We start from the raw sequence: 19,239 nt of genomic DNA on the forward strand, positions 1-19,239 counted from the left end.
GTGAACATGATTTTGAGGAGACTAGAGGTGCTGAGGACTGATCTGGCTGGGCTGGTAGAGCACGTTAACCCAAGGACCTCACGTTTCTTCTGCATTTATGATATTATGATTTTGGTTTCATGGGTTAAAACATTATTTTTATGTGTTTACGAATTTTAACACGCTGGGGATTTGATGGATTTTGGTAGGTGTTGAGTTTTCTTTTAAAATAGTAGACTTTAGGGTTTGATTAACTACAATTACTTTAGTGTTTTGATGGACTTACACTATGATGGTTTGACTTGCATATATATATATATGTATGTGTGTACACCTATTTCGGTCAAGGATCTAAAAAAAATTCAGTAAAATTTTATCACTATACGTTTCTGTTAACAGAGCAAAGTTTCTTGTAGAGGGTTGTGCAATCGCCAGCTTCAGAAACTCAGTCGTCAAGTCTCAAGAATTGCATGTTGGTTATGTTAGAATTTGGACTGTATTCAGATTTGCCTCCCAGAAGAGCTCCCAGTACAGACAGACATGATGTTAATCCTAAGGTGACAGAGCTTTTTCACCACCAACACCAGGAGACCCTGCTACCCGACTTCTGGAGGGTATTGCACGTTTGATGGAGCAAGCTCATAGACCGAGGTGGATATATATATATGAGCAGTTCATGAGGCTCAATCCAAAGGAGTTTGACGGCACTACTGATCCGTTTGTGGTAGAGTGTTGGATCCAATCACTGGAGTTACACTTTCAGTACCTGGACATGAGTGATATGGACTGGGTAAGATGTGTACCATATATGCTGAGATATGATGCATTTCTATGGTGGGATGGAGCAGTGCATGGGGTGAATCTGGCTACTCTCACTTGGAAACACTTCAAGGATATCTTCTATAACAAGTATTTTACTGCGGACGCCAGGAGGCGCCTGACCCAAGAGTTCATGAGTCTCCGACATGAGAACTTGACTGTTCCTGAGTTTATCAGGAGGTTTGATCGGGGCTGTCACTTTGTGCCCATTATTGCGAGAGGTGAAGCAGAGAAGCTGAGGCATTTCATGGATGGCCTCAGAACTACCATTCGTCGGGTTGTCATGCTGATGAGGCTGGCTACTTATGATGCTGCCACTGCTTGTGCTTTTCAGGCAGAGCAGGCCTTGAGAGATATAGATGTGGAGATGCAGAGTAAGAGCCACCTGGCCCAGCAGAGTTCACAGCCCCATAATAAGCATTTTACAGGGCCTCAAGAAATCAGGGGCAACAGAATCCCCAAGGACAGTTCAAGAAACCAGGGCAGTAGAAACCACCGCAGGCTCCAGGTGCTTCCAATCCATAAGAGAGGCAACCCTACAAGCAATGCAATAGGTTCCATTACGGTAAATGCATGTGGGGGACATTTAAATGCTTTATATGCAACGATGAGTGCCATAAAGCCGCAGACTGCCCGAGGAATAAGGGGCCTAATACAGGCATGGCCTATGCCATGCATGCAGAGGAGGCAAGCAGAGCCAGACTCGACCTTGATCACTAGAAGAATATTTATTTCAGGTTTAGCCACTTATGCACTACTAGATTCAGGAGCTACACGCTCATTTATATCAGAGAATTTTGTCAAGTGGATGGAGTTATACCAGAGACGATGGATTTGGGTTTTAGAGTTTCGTTTCCTTCCGATGATCAGATGTTTACTTCGAGAATAGTGAAGAAATTGGAGCTTCATTTGCAGAAGAATGATGTTCAGGCAGATATTATTGTGCTACCGATGCTTGAGTTTGACATCATTCTATGCATGGACTGGCTTTCGTCAAATGGAGCTTCGATAGATTTCGACAGAGGTCAGTATCTGTTCAACCGCCCAACGGGAAGTTTTTCGTTTTCGAGGCAGCAAGGAACCTGCAGATGTTGCACATCATTTCTTGTATCTGTGCGAGAAAACTTATGAAGAGAGGCTGCCAAGAATTTTTTGCGAGTATTGTGTCAGTATCTGAGCCAGTCAATCCGAGGCTAGATGATGTAGATGTTAGAGTAGGTGCCCGTCGAGCCAAGTGTTGGCCGAGGGTTCACATTTAAACTCCATGTATCAATAATTTTTATTTTAATAATATTTGAAATTAATTTTTTGGCACATCTTTATCTGTATACACATGCTAGTTGAATAGATAAAGTCTTTGAATATACAAATAGTATAAAAATTATGAGATGCTTGATAAAGATAAAAAATTGTATATTAATTAAATGTTTTATAATATAAATTTATAGTTTTTGTTTTATTAAATGTTTAAATATTATATGTTTTATAATAAATTGTATAAAATATAAGTTGTTGTGTAATTATAAGTTTTTACTATTTTTACAGGTTTGATAAAACAAGAATAACATTGGCGTTGCAAATAAGATTAAGATGATTCTTGGACCTGTAGAAAGATGATGTTAATATCTATAATATTGGTGGCAAGCATTAGATAAAAATCTTCTCACAAGTGGGATCAAATTAAGCAACAAATAAAGTTACCAAAGAAGTGACAGTTTTACCATGCTCTAGCATTTTGACCATATCTCTCAAATTACTTGGTCAAATGGTTAAAACAAATACCACAATTCAAACAACTCAATTATCTACATGTTTTGTTTTATGTGGAGAAGAAAATTCGGATGAGAAGATTTTTAAAAGTGATGTGTATTAAAATATTAATTTCTTGGAACACCAATGAAGACTTATGTGTAAAATATAATATTTTTTTGTGGTTGTCTCCCAAAATTTGGCTATAAATAAGGGTGCATTGTAATGTATTGAGATATCCATCATTTTATGAACAAACCTTTGAGTTCATAATATTTCTCTCTTTGTTTTTCATTTATTTCTTCATTTAAATATAATTAGCATGTTAAATTCATATTCAAAGTTTTACACTTTGAATAATGAGTAGTTAACTTCCCAAAGTTAAGATGAAAAGGTGAAACTCTTGGCATGATAATAAGGTTATTAAAAGGTAAGAATCTATGTTTTATATTATTTAATCATTATTTATTGTTTATGTTATATTTATTTTTTTAAGTATTATTAAACCCTACTTATAAGTGGGAGTTTTGATTTATTGTTGCTATATGTTAAACTAAATTCTTGGAACCATTTAAATGTTAGTTTGGTATTACCAACCATTTAAAGTGGAAGTCTTGATTTATTATATATGATTATATTATAATATTAATTTCTTGGAACCATTTAAATGTTAGTTTGGTATTACCAACCATTTAAAGTGGATGCCTTGATTTATTATATATGAATATATCATAATATTAATTTATTTGTACCATTTAAATGTTTGTTTTGTTTTACCAACCATTTAAAGTGGATGCCTTGATTTATTATATATTAATATCATAATATTAATTTCTTGGTACCATTTAAATGTTTGTTTGGTTTTGCCAACCATTTAAAGTGGGAACCTTGATTTAGTGTTTACAAATATATATATAGCACAATAAATACTTGACACCATTTACAAGTTTTGATATATATTATATACTTATAAGATAATAATATATAACAAAATATAAATATGATTATTTAATATATATTGGAACCATTTTATTAAGTGAATTTCAATAATATTCATTAATGTTAACTTTATTGAAATACCAAGAGTGGATCCTTTAATCTCAACTACTTAAATTAAAATTTGAACAATTAAAAATTACCAATTAAAGATTCAAACCATTAAAAGGAAAAAAAAGACAAAAACAAAAACAAAAAGACATTGTATTGGACTTGTAATTACTTTAGCTTCCATGTGGATACGATATTCGGACTCACCGAGTTATACTACTTGTGGACAATCAGCTCTTGGAAGTGGAACAATCAAAGTTGCAACTATGCTCATATGATGAGTCTAATGAAACTCATATTTAGAATAATGTATTATTATAAACAGTTTCTAGTCGATTCAGCCGCCGTTAAGAAAGGTAAAGACCGTTCGAGTTTGAGACTAGTATCTGCGATGTAAATACCATGTTTTATATGTAGGGGACATTGTGATATCCGAGCATCCAGATAGGTGCTCCTTGTATAGTGCACTGAACAACCCTCCGTAAACGACTTTCCAAGTAGTTCTCACTTATCGAGTAGAAACATCCTAGTTTATGGTTGTACATCATTAGTCCTTATTATCCGAGACAACATTGAGACTCTATATGCTAGCATTGCACTTTGATTTGTTTACCGACTCTTATGGTGTCATTAGGTGGCAAGGTTGAGTGTTTTTTCGAAACATATAGAAGTCGATGCATCGTAGTCGGGGATTCACCACTTACCTTCGGGTATGGATATCCTATGTGATCTCATGTTTATGTAGTTTGAAATCTCTGATCAGAGTGGTGGTGGTAATTAAGATAGAGGTTTCTTAGATTACACCATCGATGCAACTACGACATGACACATAATATCAATTCTTTGACAACTCTCGATATACCAATAGTTGTTGAATAGGTCGGGATATATGAGATGAAAGGACCATATTGTACGGTAACCATAATGGAATGGTTTTTGCAGGCACTATCATTTGATATCTAGGGAATCATGTAAGCGATGCTGCTAGGCATTTAACATGATTGGTTGGGCACTATCAGACTTGAGTTCTGACGTTCTTATTATCAAGGAGTTGATAATTAAGAATGGAGCAACTGGTATGCTCGTATAAGGACATGTATAGTCCTGAATCACATTGATATATGAACTCACTGCTATTTGTATCATTAAACCATTGAGGGTCACACAAGTGCTAACTTTCTAGATCCTGTTGAGAAGAAAAATAGTTCAATGTGTTGAACGGCTTATAAAAGAGTTTATAAGCGCAAATAAAAAAAATAGAAATATAACTTCTATAAGAGGATTAAGGGGAATATAACTTTTATTTTATGAAAGTGTTCCTAAATTAAAAGTTGTCTCAAATAAGTAATGTATTTGAAAATTGTGATTTTCATAAAAATTGTTATGGAGTAAATTAAATTAATTCACGTGTTGAATTAAATAAACACTAGTGAACCTAGTAGAGTTCAAATAATTAAATTAATTCAAGTGTTGAATTATTTAAATAACATTGGGTCTTGTAGAGCCCAATTGAAAAAAATTATTCAACTAGTGAGCTTGAGTAAATTCAAGTAAAGATTTAATTGATCTCAAATGTGTTTGGGATATTTAAATAATAGTCAATAGTATTTATACATGTTTCAAACCCAAATTGCATGCAAGGGAGGTGAAGAGTTGGGAGACAATTTTTTCAATAAACAAGGCATGTCTTGCACATGCATTTTAACTTTTTAAAGCACCAAGAAAAACTCTCCCGTTCTCTCATCCAAGCTGGCATGGCCGAAACTTTGCTTCCCTTTTTCTAAAATATTTTGCTTCTTCATTTTGATGATGAGAGAATAAACTTCTCAAAGAAAAATACTCTACCTTTTCTAGTGCAAGTGTAGAGTGGATTTTTGAAGTTAGTTGCGGACCTAATTTGAAGTAAAGAATCCATTTGGGAAAGGAGTGCTCTAGGAAGCTCGTAGGTTGGGTCAACCTTCAAGAGCCTTTTTTTTAACAATTTGGTTGGAGCCAATAATGGATCTTTGTGATTGATAGGTAAAATCCTTAAACACACTATGTATGGTTTTGTTTTGTTTGTTATTGTACCGTACTTTTAAACTACTTAAAAATTTGCGAAAAAAACATTTTCTTACATACAAAATGAACTTTCAATTCTCGGTCAACAATCAAATATATGATTATATCATAATATTAATTTCTTGGAACCATTTAAATGTTAGTTTGGTATTACTAACCATTTAAAATGGATGCCTTGATTTATTATATATGAATATATCAAAATATTAATTTCTTGGTACCATTTAAATGTTTGTTTGGTTTTACCAACCTTTTAAAGTGGATGCCTTGATTTATTATATATTAATATCATAATATTAATTTTTTGGTATCATTTAAATGTTTGTTTGGTTTTACCAACCATTTAAAGTGAGAACCTTGATTTAGTGTTTACAAATATATATATAGCACAATAAATACTTGACAACATTTACAAGTTTTGGTAAATATTATATACTTATAAGATAATAATATATAATATAATATAAATATGATTATTTAATATATATTGGAATCATTTTATTAAGTGGATTTCAATAATATTCATTAATGTTAACTTTATTAAAATACCAAGAGTGGATCCTTTAATCTCAACTACTTAAATTAAAATTTGAACAATAAAAAATTACCAATTAAAGATTCAAACCATTAAAAGAAAAAAAAAACAAAAACAAAAACAAAAACAAAAACAAAAAGACATTGTAGTGGACTTGTAATTAACTTAGCTTACCTGTGGATACGATATTCGGACTCACCGAGTTATACTACTTGTGGACAACCTGCTCTTGGAAGTGCAACAATCAAAGTCGCAACAAGTTTTTGGCACCGTTGCCGGGGAAGTATAATTTAATTTCAAGTCTATTTAATTTTGTTTATAGTTTATTTTTCTTTATTTGAATTTTTATTGCTTTTGTGTGTTTTTATTCTTTTTCATTTACATGAGCATTTGGTCACGTACACTTAGTGGTAGACTCATAACATGGCGGAATAACTCATCCAAGAAAATGAAGATGAAATTCAATCTGAACATGATTATGATAGACGAAGAACACTTAGAGATAACTTGAATCCTACACGTACTAGTTTACCTTCATGTCTAGTTTTTCTCCCTGATGCATCTCATTTCAATTTTAAGCCTGGTATTATCCAACTTTTACCCAAATTTCATGGCTTAGATTATGAAAATCTATACATGCATTTACGAGAGTTTGAAAAAGTGTGCAACACATATAATGATCTAAATTGTAGCATGAACACCATTCGACTTAAGCTTTTTCCTTTTTCTTTAAAAGATAAAGCTAAAACTTGGATACAAAATCTTAGATCGGGATCTATTCGAACGTGGGATGAATTGCAACAACAATTTTTGAAAAAGTTTTTTCCATCTCATAGAATAAATTCTTTCAAAAGTCAAATAATCACTTTCACTCAAAAACAAGGAGAAAATTTTTATTAGTGTTAGGGATAGATATAAAGAATTGCTTAATCTTTGTCCACATCATGGTTTTGAAATTTGGAGAGTTGTTTCTCAATTTTATGAAGGCTTAACACTTAAAGATAGGCAAATGGTTGAATTTATATGTAATGGAACATTTGAAGATAAAGATCCAAACGAGGCAATTGAGTATCTCGATTCATTAGCTGAAAATGCTCAAAATTGGGACACTATAAGTACAATCGAACCATCAAACAAGATTCAATCTCTCACATCTGGTGGAGGTATGTACACCCTCAAAGATGAACATGATTTTCAAGCTAGATTTACCTCTTTGGCAAGAAAAGTTGAGGCACTTGAATTGAAAAAAAATGGTCAATTAAAATCTATTCAAGAAATTGCGTGTCACATCTGTGATACAAGTGATCATTCTACAAAAGATTGTCCCACTTTGCCCTCTTTTAAAGAATGTCTCCATGAACAAGTCAATATTTTGAACAATTTCAAAAGGCCAAATTTTGAACCATTTTCTCAAAGTTACTATCCAGGTTGGCGAAATCATCCAAATTTTAGTTGGAGGAATAATAATGCTTGTAATGCCCGAGAATTTTGTTATTGTAATCTGAAATGATTTATTGATGATTGATGTGATTATAGAGGGAACGGATCAGACCGGAAAAGCCGGAAAGAAGATTGGAAATATGTGCGAGGATGAGCCCTCGCGCATATGCGCGACCCAGCCGGGCGCATATGCGCGAAGTAGGCAGAGAACCTCGCGCATATGCGCGACAGGACCCGCGCATATGCGCGAGTATGGCAGAGAACCTCACGCATATGCGCCGGGTGAGGACGCACATATGCGCGAGCTGCCGTGAGATTACGCGCCGAGACAGAATGTCTCGCGCATATGCGCCGAGGAGGGTCGCGCATATGCGCGAGACGTGCTGAACCAAGAATGAGCCACACGTCCCTTACATGCATGATATATATATCATAAACGAATTATTTTCCTCAAAATCAGGTGGAACGAGACAAATTCTAGAGAAAGCTTCAGAGAAAGTGCTGAAAATCCTTACGCCTTTTATTTTAGGAATTTGAAGTTTGCGAATAATTCGCCCGTCCAAATTCCAATCCGACTTCAGTACTGTACTTCTCTTGTCAAGAGCTTCAACTGGACGTAAGTTTTATTATGTTCTGATATGATTTGAAAATATGATATTGAAGGAATCAGATATGATTCATATATGGTGTTCTTGACATAGTAAACATCGTATAATCAAAACCGGATTGAGGAACAGATACCATATGAAATTGTTATGATTTTCAGAATGGATTTGATTGAGGTTTGGTAGCAGATTTGTATTGTTATTGGTTATGAGTTGTGGGAATTGATAACTGTTGAGTTGTATTGCTGGGTATATTGAGATTGTGCAGTTATGCCGTTGAAACAGAATTAGATTGAGTTCTGATTATATCCAGTATTGATTTAAATTGTGTATTGATATTGTACTCCTCGATATTGTCATTGCCAGATTGAGTATTGACAAGCTTCGAATTCAAGACTTTGACTTCGTCAGATTGATAGGAAGAAAGGTATAAATCAATGTTAACCGGGAGATCGAATCGAGTCAGATTGGACTGGAGTTTCCCAAAAACCACATACTTTATTTATTGCATTGATATTTGCAATTTATGAGATTGATATGCTTAGTCTATTGAGTTATAGCAAAGCGTGTATTGAGTCAGGGGCGGAGATGCCTAGTTAATGGCAGACATGCCAAGTCTTTGGCGGATATGCCAAGACACTGGATGTTTGATTTATATCGATGTTGCGTAGGAGCGGATCGGCTTCTATTGCGGAGATTCGGTATATGGTAATATCCAGGAACCGGGATCCCTAGATTAGAGATGAGTCGAGTCTGAGATGTCGAGTCCAGAATTTATCTACAGCTTTATATCGATTCATGTCTTTCAGATTTGATACATGTTATTGATATCTGTTTCATGCTTTTATATCTGTTATATGATTGCATGTACACATTGTTTATACTGGGAATGTATTTCTCACAGGAGTTATCCGGCTGTTGTTGTGTTTGTATGTGTGCATGACAACAGGTGGGATAGGATCAGGGTCAAGAAGAGGATGAGAGATTACGATTAGCGTGGAGATCCGGCCCAGAAGTAGATTAGGATTCAGCACTTGATATATAGTAGTTGAACCCTAGTTTGACAGGAATGTATTTAGTACAAGACATGTACTTTTACTTTTGATATGTATATCAGATCGATTCCATTAATTTCCGCACTTGTATTTAAAAAAAAAATTAGACCCTGTTTATCTTAATTGATTCAATTATTCCCAAAGATGATTAAGAGATGAATTAGCGTCCGGGTCCCCACAATGCTGCACAATTTCCGCAACCACATTTTCAAAATCAACCAAAATTTCAAAATTATGCACCTTATGTTCCTCCACCTAAAATGAATTTGGAAGATTTATTGAATTCTTTCATTGCAAAGCAAGAGTCTATCAATACTCAAACTGCTCAAACCATGAAAGATTTGAAAGATACTCTTGCTAAATATGCATCTTTACTTAGTGTTCATGAAAAAGGTAAATTTCCTTCACAACCACAGCCTAATCCCAAGGATCATCATTCACAAACTGGAACTTCTGGAACGCAACCGATGGATCAGGTAAAATATGTTATTACCCTTTGAAGTGGTAAGGTTGTGGAAAAATCCATTCTTGAACCTTGTGAAGATGATGATAAATCAACTCCAAAGGATAAGGAAGTGGAACCCATAACTTGCAAAGAGGAGGTTCAACAGACAGTGTCACTACCATTCCCTCATGCATTGAAAAATAAAAAAAATCAAATTTGAATTCTGATATATATGATATTTTTAAACAAATAAAAGTTAATATTCCTTTATTAGATGCAATAAAACAGGTACCATCATATGCCAAATTTTTGAAAGACTTGTGCACTGTGAAAAGAAAATTGAATGTGAAAAAGAAAGCATTTTTAGCTGAACAAGTAAGTGCAATCATTCAAAATAATAATACTTTGAAATACAAAGACCCTGGTTGTCCTACTATTTCATGTATTATTGGAGAACGAAAGATTAAGAAAGCTTTGCTTGATCTTGGAGCTAGTGTGAATTTACTTCCATATTCAGTTTATCAAGAACTCAATCTAGGCGAGTTAAAATCTACTTCGGTAACACTTTTACTTGCCGATAGATCTGTTAAAGTGCCAAGAGGTATGGTAGAAGACGTGTTGGTCCAAGTTGATAACTTTGTATATCATGTCGATTTCATAGTTTTAGATACCCAACCTATCGAAGCTTGTAATGCAATTCATGTAATTCTGGGTCGTCCATTTTTAGCAACTTCTAATTCTCTTATAAATTGCAGGAATGGAATAATGAAATTGTCATTTGGTAACATGACCTTGGAGCTTAATGTTTTTAATCTTTGTAAGCAACCACATAACAAAGGAGATGAAAGTGAAGATGAAAATCTTATTGAAACTCTTGTGGAAGAAAACATTCAAGAAGGGAGTACTCGTGATCAATTAGATATTTGTTCAATTGAAACTGTTAAAGAAAATATTGAAATTGATCTTGATGATTTTATCAGGTATCACTCGTTACCAGGATCATAGAAAGAATTTGAGGCAAAATATGATAACAAAGACGAACCACCCATATTGGAGTTAAAACCCTTGTCAGAAGAATTGAAGTATGCATTTCTTGGAGAAGATGAAACATATCCGGTGGTAATTTCTTCCAAACTAGCAAGTGATCAAGAAGGTAAATTAGTTGATATGCTTAAAAGACATAAAAATGCAATTGGTCGGACACTAAAATCCACTAATTTGCACTCACAATATTCACTTAGAAGAAAATGCAAAAACATCTCAACAACCACAAAGGAGATTAAATCCACACATGAAAGATGTTGTGAAAACTGAAGTTCTCAAACTACTTGATGTTGGGATTATCTACCCTATTTCTGATAGTAAGTGGGTAAGCCCAACACAAGTAGTTCCAAAAAAATCTGGCATCACAGTGATAAAAAATGAAAAAGGTAAATTGTTAACAAGTCGAGTCCCATCTAGTTGGCGGATGTGTATTGATTATAGAAAATTAAATGACGCCACTAGAAAAGATCATTTTCCATTACCATTTTTGGATCAAATTTTAGAAAGAGTAGCAGGTCATCCATATTACTGTTTTCTTGATGGATATTCAGGTTATTATCAAATTCCCATTGCACTCGAAGATCAAGATAAAACTACATTCACATGTCCTTTTGGAACATTTGCATTTAGAAGGATGCCATTTGGATTATGCAATGCCCCAGCAACATTTCAAAGATGTATGCTAAGCATTTTTAGCGACATGGTTGAAAATTGTTTGGAGATTTTCATGGATAATTTAACTGTTTTTGGGAATTAATTTGACAATTGTCTTGAAAATTTGGAAAAAGTTTTAAAAAGATGCGAGGAAAAAGCTCTTATTTTAAATTGGGAAAAATGTCATTACATGATTACTTCTGGGATTGTTTTGGGACATGTCTTGTCATCTCATGGAATTGAAATTGATAAAGTCAAAGTTGATGTCATTGCCAATTTACCCCCTCCAAAAATCATTAAAGAAATTCGCTCATTTTTGGGACATGCTGGATTTTATAGGAGGTTTATAAAGGACTTTAGTTCAATCTCTAAACCCATTTGTAACCTCTTAACAAAAGACACTGCATTTGAGTGGACTCAAGAATGTCAAAATGCTTTTGATAAAATCGTTCGACATTTAACATCAGCTCCTATCATGCAACCTCCTGATTGGTCTTTATCATTTGAAATCATGTGCGACACGACTGATTATGCAGTCGATGCAGTACTGGGTCAAAGAAAAAACGGTAAGCCTTACGTGATATATTATGCAAGTAGAACTTTAAACAATGCTCAAATGAATTACTCCACAACTGAAAAAGAACTACTTGCTGTAATATTTGCATTAGATAAATTTCGTTCTTATTTGATTGGATCAACGACTATTGTGTTTACTGATCATTCTGCTATTAGATATTTGTTGACCAAACAGGATGCAAAACCACGATTGATACGATGGATTTTGTTGCTCCAAGAATTTTAAGTTGTGATCAAAGATAAAAAAGGAACCGAGAATGTCGTAGCCGATCATTTATCGAGACTAGTAACAGGATCATCTTGTGAAATGACACCAATTAACGATAATTTTCCTGATGAACATCTATTTTCAGTTATTACTACACCTTGGTTTGCTAACATAGTAAATTTTCTTGTGACAGGAAAAATTCCACCGCAATGGAGTTCCCAAGCTAAAAGAAAATTTTTGAATGAGGTAAAAAACTTTTATTGGGATGATCCGTATCTGTTCAAGTATTGTCCAGATCAAATTTTTCGACGTTGCATACCAGACAATGAGGTAAGTAGTGTCATTAAATTTTGTCATTCAGAAGCATGCAGAAGACATTTTTCTTCAAAGAAAACGGCTGCAAAAATCTTGCAGTGTGGATTTTATTGGCCCACTTTGTTTAAAGACACCCACGAAATCTGCAAGATCTGTGAAAATTGTCAAAAATTGGGTGCGATTTCAAAAAGAAACATGACGCCTTTGAATCCTATCATTGAAATTAAAATCTTTGACTGTTGGGGAATTGATTTTATGGGACCTTTTCCACCGTCGTTTGGATACTTGTATATTTTAGTTGCAGTTGATTTTGTTTTCAAATGGATAGAGGCAATTCCATGTCGAACAAATGATCATAAAATCGTCATCAAATTTTTGAAAGAAAATATTTTTAGTAGATTTGGAATTCCTCGAGCCATGATAAGTGATGGGGGAACTCACTTTGTTAATAAACCGTTTGCTTCATTAATGAAAAATATGGTATTACTCACAAAGTAACTACTCCTTATCATCCTCAAACAAATGGACAAATTGAATTAGCTAATAGGGAGATAAAGAAAATTTTGGAAAAAACTGTTAACTCAAATAGAAAAGATTGTTCTCTGCGACTTAATGATGCACTTTGGGCATATCGAACAACTTTTAAAACATCATTGAATATGTCTCCCTATAGGTTGGTTTACGGAAAACATTGCCATTTGCCTGTGGAATTGGAACATAAAGCTTATTGGGCGATCAAAACTTTTAATTCAAGCATGGATGATTGCAACAAATTGCGCAAATTGCAACTTAATGAACTTGATGAACTCAAAAATGATGCGTATGAGAATTCAAGGATTTATAAAGCAAAAATCAAATCATTTCATGATAAAACAATTATTAGAAAATCTTTTGAGATTGGTAAAAAAGTTTTGCTTTATAATTCTCAACTTCACATATTCCCAGGAAAATTACGATCAAGATGGACAGACCCATATGTTGTAAAGCATGTGTATCCTTATGGATCTGTGGATATTGAAAATCCTAAAAATGGTGATGCTTTTAAAGTAAATGGACAAAGGCTTAAACCATTTTTAGAAAATGAAATCTTTCAGGAAGAGTTTATTTCACTTTCTGATTCTTAAATTTTTATGTTGCATTTAATTTTGTTTGTTTTTATTTCAGGTTTTCTTAATCTTTTTATTTTTCCGGTTAAATCAGTTTCCCATAATTGCTGGTACAAAAATAAAAAAAAAATCATTTTTTTTCTTTTCAAAATGGATGAAAATCTCTCAAAAATTTGTAAATATTTTCCCTCTGTTTCTGAAAATGTTCTAAGAAAAATTTATGCAGGTAGGTGTGAAAGATTGATATTGCCAATGCAAAAAGGAATTCCAGAAGATATTCGTCTTGTAATAGAAGCTAAGGTCCGATTAGGAGGAGAAGTTCCACAATCATTGCTCATTCGGTATTTGCCTAGATTAGAAAAAAGCACTTTTGCGAAAAAACGAATGGCCAAAAGGTTAGAGGTTTGTCATAAGTGTGCAAGATGGACTTGTGACAAACGATGCAGATCTTTGGTATGTGTTTCCAATAACAGAGAAGATAAAATTGGTTTCATTAAGAATGAGCTGAGTAAGGAGTCTTTAGATAACATCTTATTGACTCTTGAGACGCATTCTAGTGGACATGTGCATATTGAACTTCTCCGTTTATGGAAACAATTTCAAGATGAGCGTCATAGTCTTGAGAATCCGACTAAAAAAGACTGTTTGCCAATTTATAAGAAAATTGGATGGGAAGCATATCCTCGACTCATAGAAGGCGTTGAAGCCGTTTCTGGACGTAAAACCAGAGGAAAATTGTGAGCCACAATCACAATACTGTTTATATGCATGTGTGTCATTATTGTTTTTACTGTTTATTCTGCTTATAGCTATGACCCATAGTTTTGTCATGATAACATATTACCCCGATAAAATCTCTCATCTTTCTCTCTATTTTCGCAGACCAAAAAGAAAGTAAAAACATGGTTGGATCCTCTGCACAAACATTGAAAAATATTTGTGTATTTTGTGGGTCGAGTCCTGGAAAAAATGAAGTATTTGTAGAAGCAGCGAATAATTTTGGAAAGATATTGGCTGAGAGAAAAATTCACTTGGTATATGGGGGAGGTAATATTGGGTTAATGAGATCTGTTTCAACATCTGCTCATCTCGGAGATAGTTAGGTTTTGGGTATTATTCCTACAGCTTTAGCTAAAGGAAATATTACAGGTGTTACGATTGGGGAGGAATTAAAAGTTTCATCTATGTATGAAAGAATCACCAAAATGATTGAAAATTCTGATGCTTTTATCGCACTACCAGGTGGTTTTGGTACATTAGAAGAAATTTTTCACACTGTTTCTGGGGCACAACTTAATATCCATAATAAACCTGTGGGCTTGTTGAATATCAATAATTATTATGACAGTTTGTTGACATTTCTCGATAAAGTTGTGGAACAGAATTTCATTTCAGAAAATTCACGACGGATGCTCATCTGTGCTTCGACAGCCGACCAATTAATTGACGATTTGGAAGCTTTTGTTCATAAGCCTGATCCGATGATAACAAATATCAATTAGTAGCAATCAAGCAGTAAGAAAAGAAAGTTGGATTATTGATTCAAAAATCGTGGATTTGTTTGCGTTTGTTTCAGCTTGTTATCTTCAATAAAATTCCAGGTGATATCTCTTTCATTATGTACTCTTTATTAATAATTATTTTGATATTAGGGACAATGTCATATTCTGATTGGGGGGAGAACAAACTTAAAAAAAAAATTTTAAAAAATTATTTTAAAATAAAAACATGTTTATTGTTTGTATCTTAGTATTTTTTGCAAAAATATCATACATTACATATTTGAAAGGTTTAGATTAGAAATTGTAATAATCTATCTAAGGATGTTTAAATTTTTATTTGAAAAAAAAATCAATTTTAATATTTTGATCACTATAAAAATATGATTTATGAAATCTTTTTGAATGATTAACCATTGTGATAAAATCAGTTATTAAAGTATATGGCCCAAGATATACCTGATAAGAGTGCCTAAAATTTTTAAACTCACACATATTTTGTGAGTGAGTGGAGAAGATTGAGAAAACAGCTTGCGAGCCTTTATTGATCATCAGAGAGGCTATCTATTGTTTAGATCTTGAGTTCTTATTTTGAAAAAAAAATGATATTTCCTGAAAAAAAAAAGAAAAAAGAAAAAAAAAGATGTTGAAGATCTATATAATTTTTAAGTTATATGCTGTGACCCATTTATCTCTCATAAAAATAAAAATAAAAAAAGAAAAAAAAAGAAAGAAAGAGAGAAATATATTGTACAAATTAAATAAATATGTGGTCAAGAAGTATAAACTTAGTCTGATTCCATGATGTAAAAAAAAAAATCAGGAAAAATTATATAATAAGAACAACTGGATTTTGAATCAATGGATTTCCTATCTTTTGATTAGCTTGGCTCGTTTGTCTCTCTGCATTTTGTAAACCATTTTCCTGAGCATTTATCTGTATTCCAACTCCATGAGAGAAATCATTCCCATAAATTGAAACATTTATTAACCTGTGAGAATATGGAGTTGAGACTCTTACTAGGAATTTCTGAAGGCCATGTTCATTTAACTACCTGAAAAAAAGCTTTGAATTGATCAGTTCAGATTATTTCATAAATTATAATTATAATAATCTTGATATAACTTTGACAGTTTTCAAATTTAATTTAAACACTCGGATAGTTCTGATTACATTTTTATTTAAATTAATCAATATGTTTTGTGTTGCTATTAACGCTTAAATTGCTAGGGACTAGCAATAAGCTGGTTGGGGAGTGTGATAAAGATAAAAAATTGTATATTAATTAAATGTTTTATAATATATATTTATAGTTTTTGTTTTATTAAATTTTTAAATATTATATGTTTTATAATAAATTGTATAAAATATAAGTTGTTGTGTTATTATAAGTTTTTACTATTTTTACAGGTTTGATAAAACAATAATAACCTTGGCGTTGCAAATGGGATTAAGATGATTCTTGGACCTGTAGAAAATTGATGTTAATATCTACAATATTGGTGCCAAGCATGAGATAAAAATCTTCTCACAAGTGGGATCAAATTAAGCAACAAATAAAGTTACCAAAGAAGTGGCAGTTTTACCATGCTCTAGCATTTTGACCATATCTCTGAAATTACTTGGTCAAATGGTTAAAAAAAATACCACAATTCAAACAACTCAATTATCTACATGTTTTGTTTTATGTGGAGAAGAAAATTCGGATGGGAAGATTTTCAAAAGTGATGTGTATTAAAATATTAATTTCTTGGAACACCAATGAAGACTTATGTGTAAAAAATAATATTTTATTTGTGGTTGTCTCCCCAAATTTGGCTATAAATAGGGGTGCATCGTAATGTATTGAGATATCCCTCATTTTATGAACAAACATTTGAGTTCATAATATTTCTCTCTTTGTTTTTTCTTTATTTCTTCATTTAAATATAATTAGCATGTTAAATTCATATTCAAAGTTTTACACTTTGAATAATGAGTAGTTAACTTCCCAAAGTTGAGATGAAAAGGTGAAACTCTTGACATGATAATAAGTTTATTAAAAGGTAAGAATATATGTTTCATATTATTTAATCATTATTTATTGTTTATGTTATATTTATTTCTTTAAGTATTATTATACCCTACTTATAAGTGGGAGTTTTGATTTATTGTTGCTATATGTTACACTAAATTCTTGGAACAATTTAAATGTTAGTTTGGTATTACCAACCATTTAAAGTGGATGTCTTGATTTATTATATATGATTATATCATAATATTAATTTATTGGAACCATTTAAATGTTAGTTTGGTATTACCAACCATTTAAAGTGGATGCCTTGATTTATTATATATGAATATATCATAATATTAATTTCTTAGTACCATTTAAATGTTTATTTGGTTTTACCAACCATTTAAAGTGGATGCCTTGATTTATTATATATTAATATCATAATATTAATTTCTTGGTACCATTTAAATGTTTGTTTGGTTTTGCCAACCATCATAAGTGGGAACCTTGATTTAGTATTTACAAGTATATATATAGCACAATAAATACTTGACAACATTTACAAGTTTTGATATATATTATATACTTATAAGATAATAATATATAACATAATACAAATATGATTATTTAATATATATTGGAATCATTTTATTAAGTGGATTTCAATAATGTTCATTAATGTTAACTTTATTAAAATACCAAGAGTGGATCCTTTAATCTCAACTACTTAAATTAAAATTTGAACAATAAAAAATTACCAATTAAAGATTCAAACCAGTAAAAGAAAAAAAAAACAAAAACAAAAACAAAAAGACATTGTAGTGGACTTGTAATTACCTTAGCTTCCATGTGGATACGATATTCGGACTCACCGAGTTATACTACTTGTGGACAACCTGCTCTTGGGAGTGCAACAATCAAAGTCGCAACAATGCTCATATGATGAGTCTAATGAAACTCAAATTTAGAATAATGTATATTATAAACAGTTCCTAGTCGATTCAGCCGCCGTTAAGAAAGGTAAAGAACGCTTGAGTTTGAGACTAGTATCTGCGATGTAAATACCATGTTTTATATGTAGGGGACATTGTGATATTCGAGCATGCAGATAGATGCTCCTTGTATAGTGCACTGAACAACCCTCCATAAACGACTTTCCAAGTAGTTATCACTTATCGTGTAGAAACGTCTTAGTTTATGGTTGTACATCATTAGTCCTTATTACCCGAGACAACATTGAGACTCTATATGCTAGCATTGCACTTTGATTTTTTTACCGACTCTTATGGTGTCATTAGGTGGCAAGGTTGAGTGTTTTTTCGAAACATATAGAAGTCGATGCATCGTAGTCGGGGATTTACCACTTACCTTCGGGTATGGATATCCTATGTGATATCATATATATTTAGTTTGAAATATCTGATCAAAGTGGTGGTGGTAATTAAGAAAGAGGTTTCTTAGATTACACCATCGATGCAACTACGACTTGACACATAATATCAATTCTTTGACAACTCTCGATATACCAATAGTTGTTGAATAGGTCGGGATATATGAGATGAAAGGACCATATTGTACGCTAACCATAATGGAATGGTTCTTGCAGACACTATCATTTGATACCTAGGGAATCATGTAAGCGATGCTGCTAGGCATTTAACATGATTGGTTGGGCACTATTAGACTTGAGTTCTGACGTTCTTATTATCAAGGAGTTGATAATTAAGAATGGAGCAACTTGGTATGCTCGTATAAGGACATGTATAGTCCTGAATCACATTGATATATGAACTCACTGCTAGTTGTATCATTGAACCATTGAGGGTCACACAAGTGCTAACTTTCTAGATCCTGTTGAGAAGAAAAATAGTTCAATGTGTTGAACGGCTTATAAAGGAGTTTATAAGCGCAAATAAAAAAAATAGAAATATAACTTCTATAAGAAGATTAAGGGGAATGTAACTTTTATTTTATGAAAATGTTCCTAAATTAAAAGTTGGCTCAAATAAGTAAAGTATTCGAAAATTGTGATTTTCATAAACATTGTTATGGACTAAATTAAATTAATTCACGTGTTGAATTAAATAAACACTAGTGAACCTAGT

The 19,239-nt window shown here is 32.7% G+C and overlaps 1 protein-coding gene across 1 annotated transcript; it reads left to right on the forward strand.

The window, feature by feature from the left end:
- Window positions 1-751: 751 nt before the first annotated feature.
- Window positions 752-1,929, forward strand: LOC142532262 (uncharacterized). Its single transcript, XM_075638581.1, has 2 exons — window positions 752-1,485; window positions 1,590-1,929. Exons 1-2 carry the CDS (start codon window positions 752-754, stop codon window positions 1,927-1,929), a joined length of 1,074 nt encoding a protein of 357 aa, XP_075494696.1.
- The last annotated feature ends 17,310 nt before the right edge of the window (window positions 1,930-19,239 follow it).

The sequence above is a fragment of the Primulina tabacum genome, chromosome 18, assembly GCF_025594145.1.
Source record: "Primulina tabacum isolate GXHZ01 chromosome 18, ASM2559414v2, whole genome shotgun sequence".
NCBI lineage: Eukaryota > Viridiplantae > Streptophyta > Magnoliopsida > Lamiales > Gesneriaceae > Primulina > Primulina tabacum.

Bases quoted from the DNA above. Each gene is read 5' to 3' on its own strand.
- LOC142532262 (XM_075638581.1), top strand. From the start codon at position 752: ATGAGTGATATGGACTGGGTAAGATGTGTACCATATATGCTGAGATAT. The intron at 1,486-1,589 runs GCAAGCAGAGCC...CATTTATATCAG, and splicing joins ATGCCATGCATGCAGAGGAG to AGAATTTTGTCAAGTGGATG.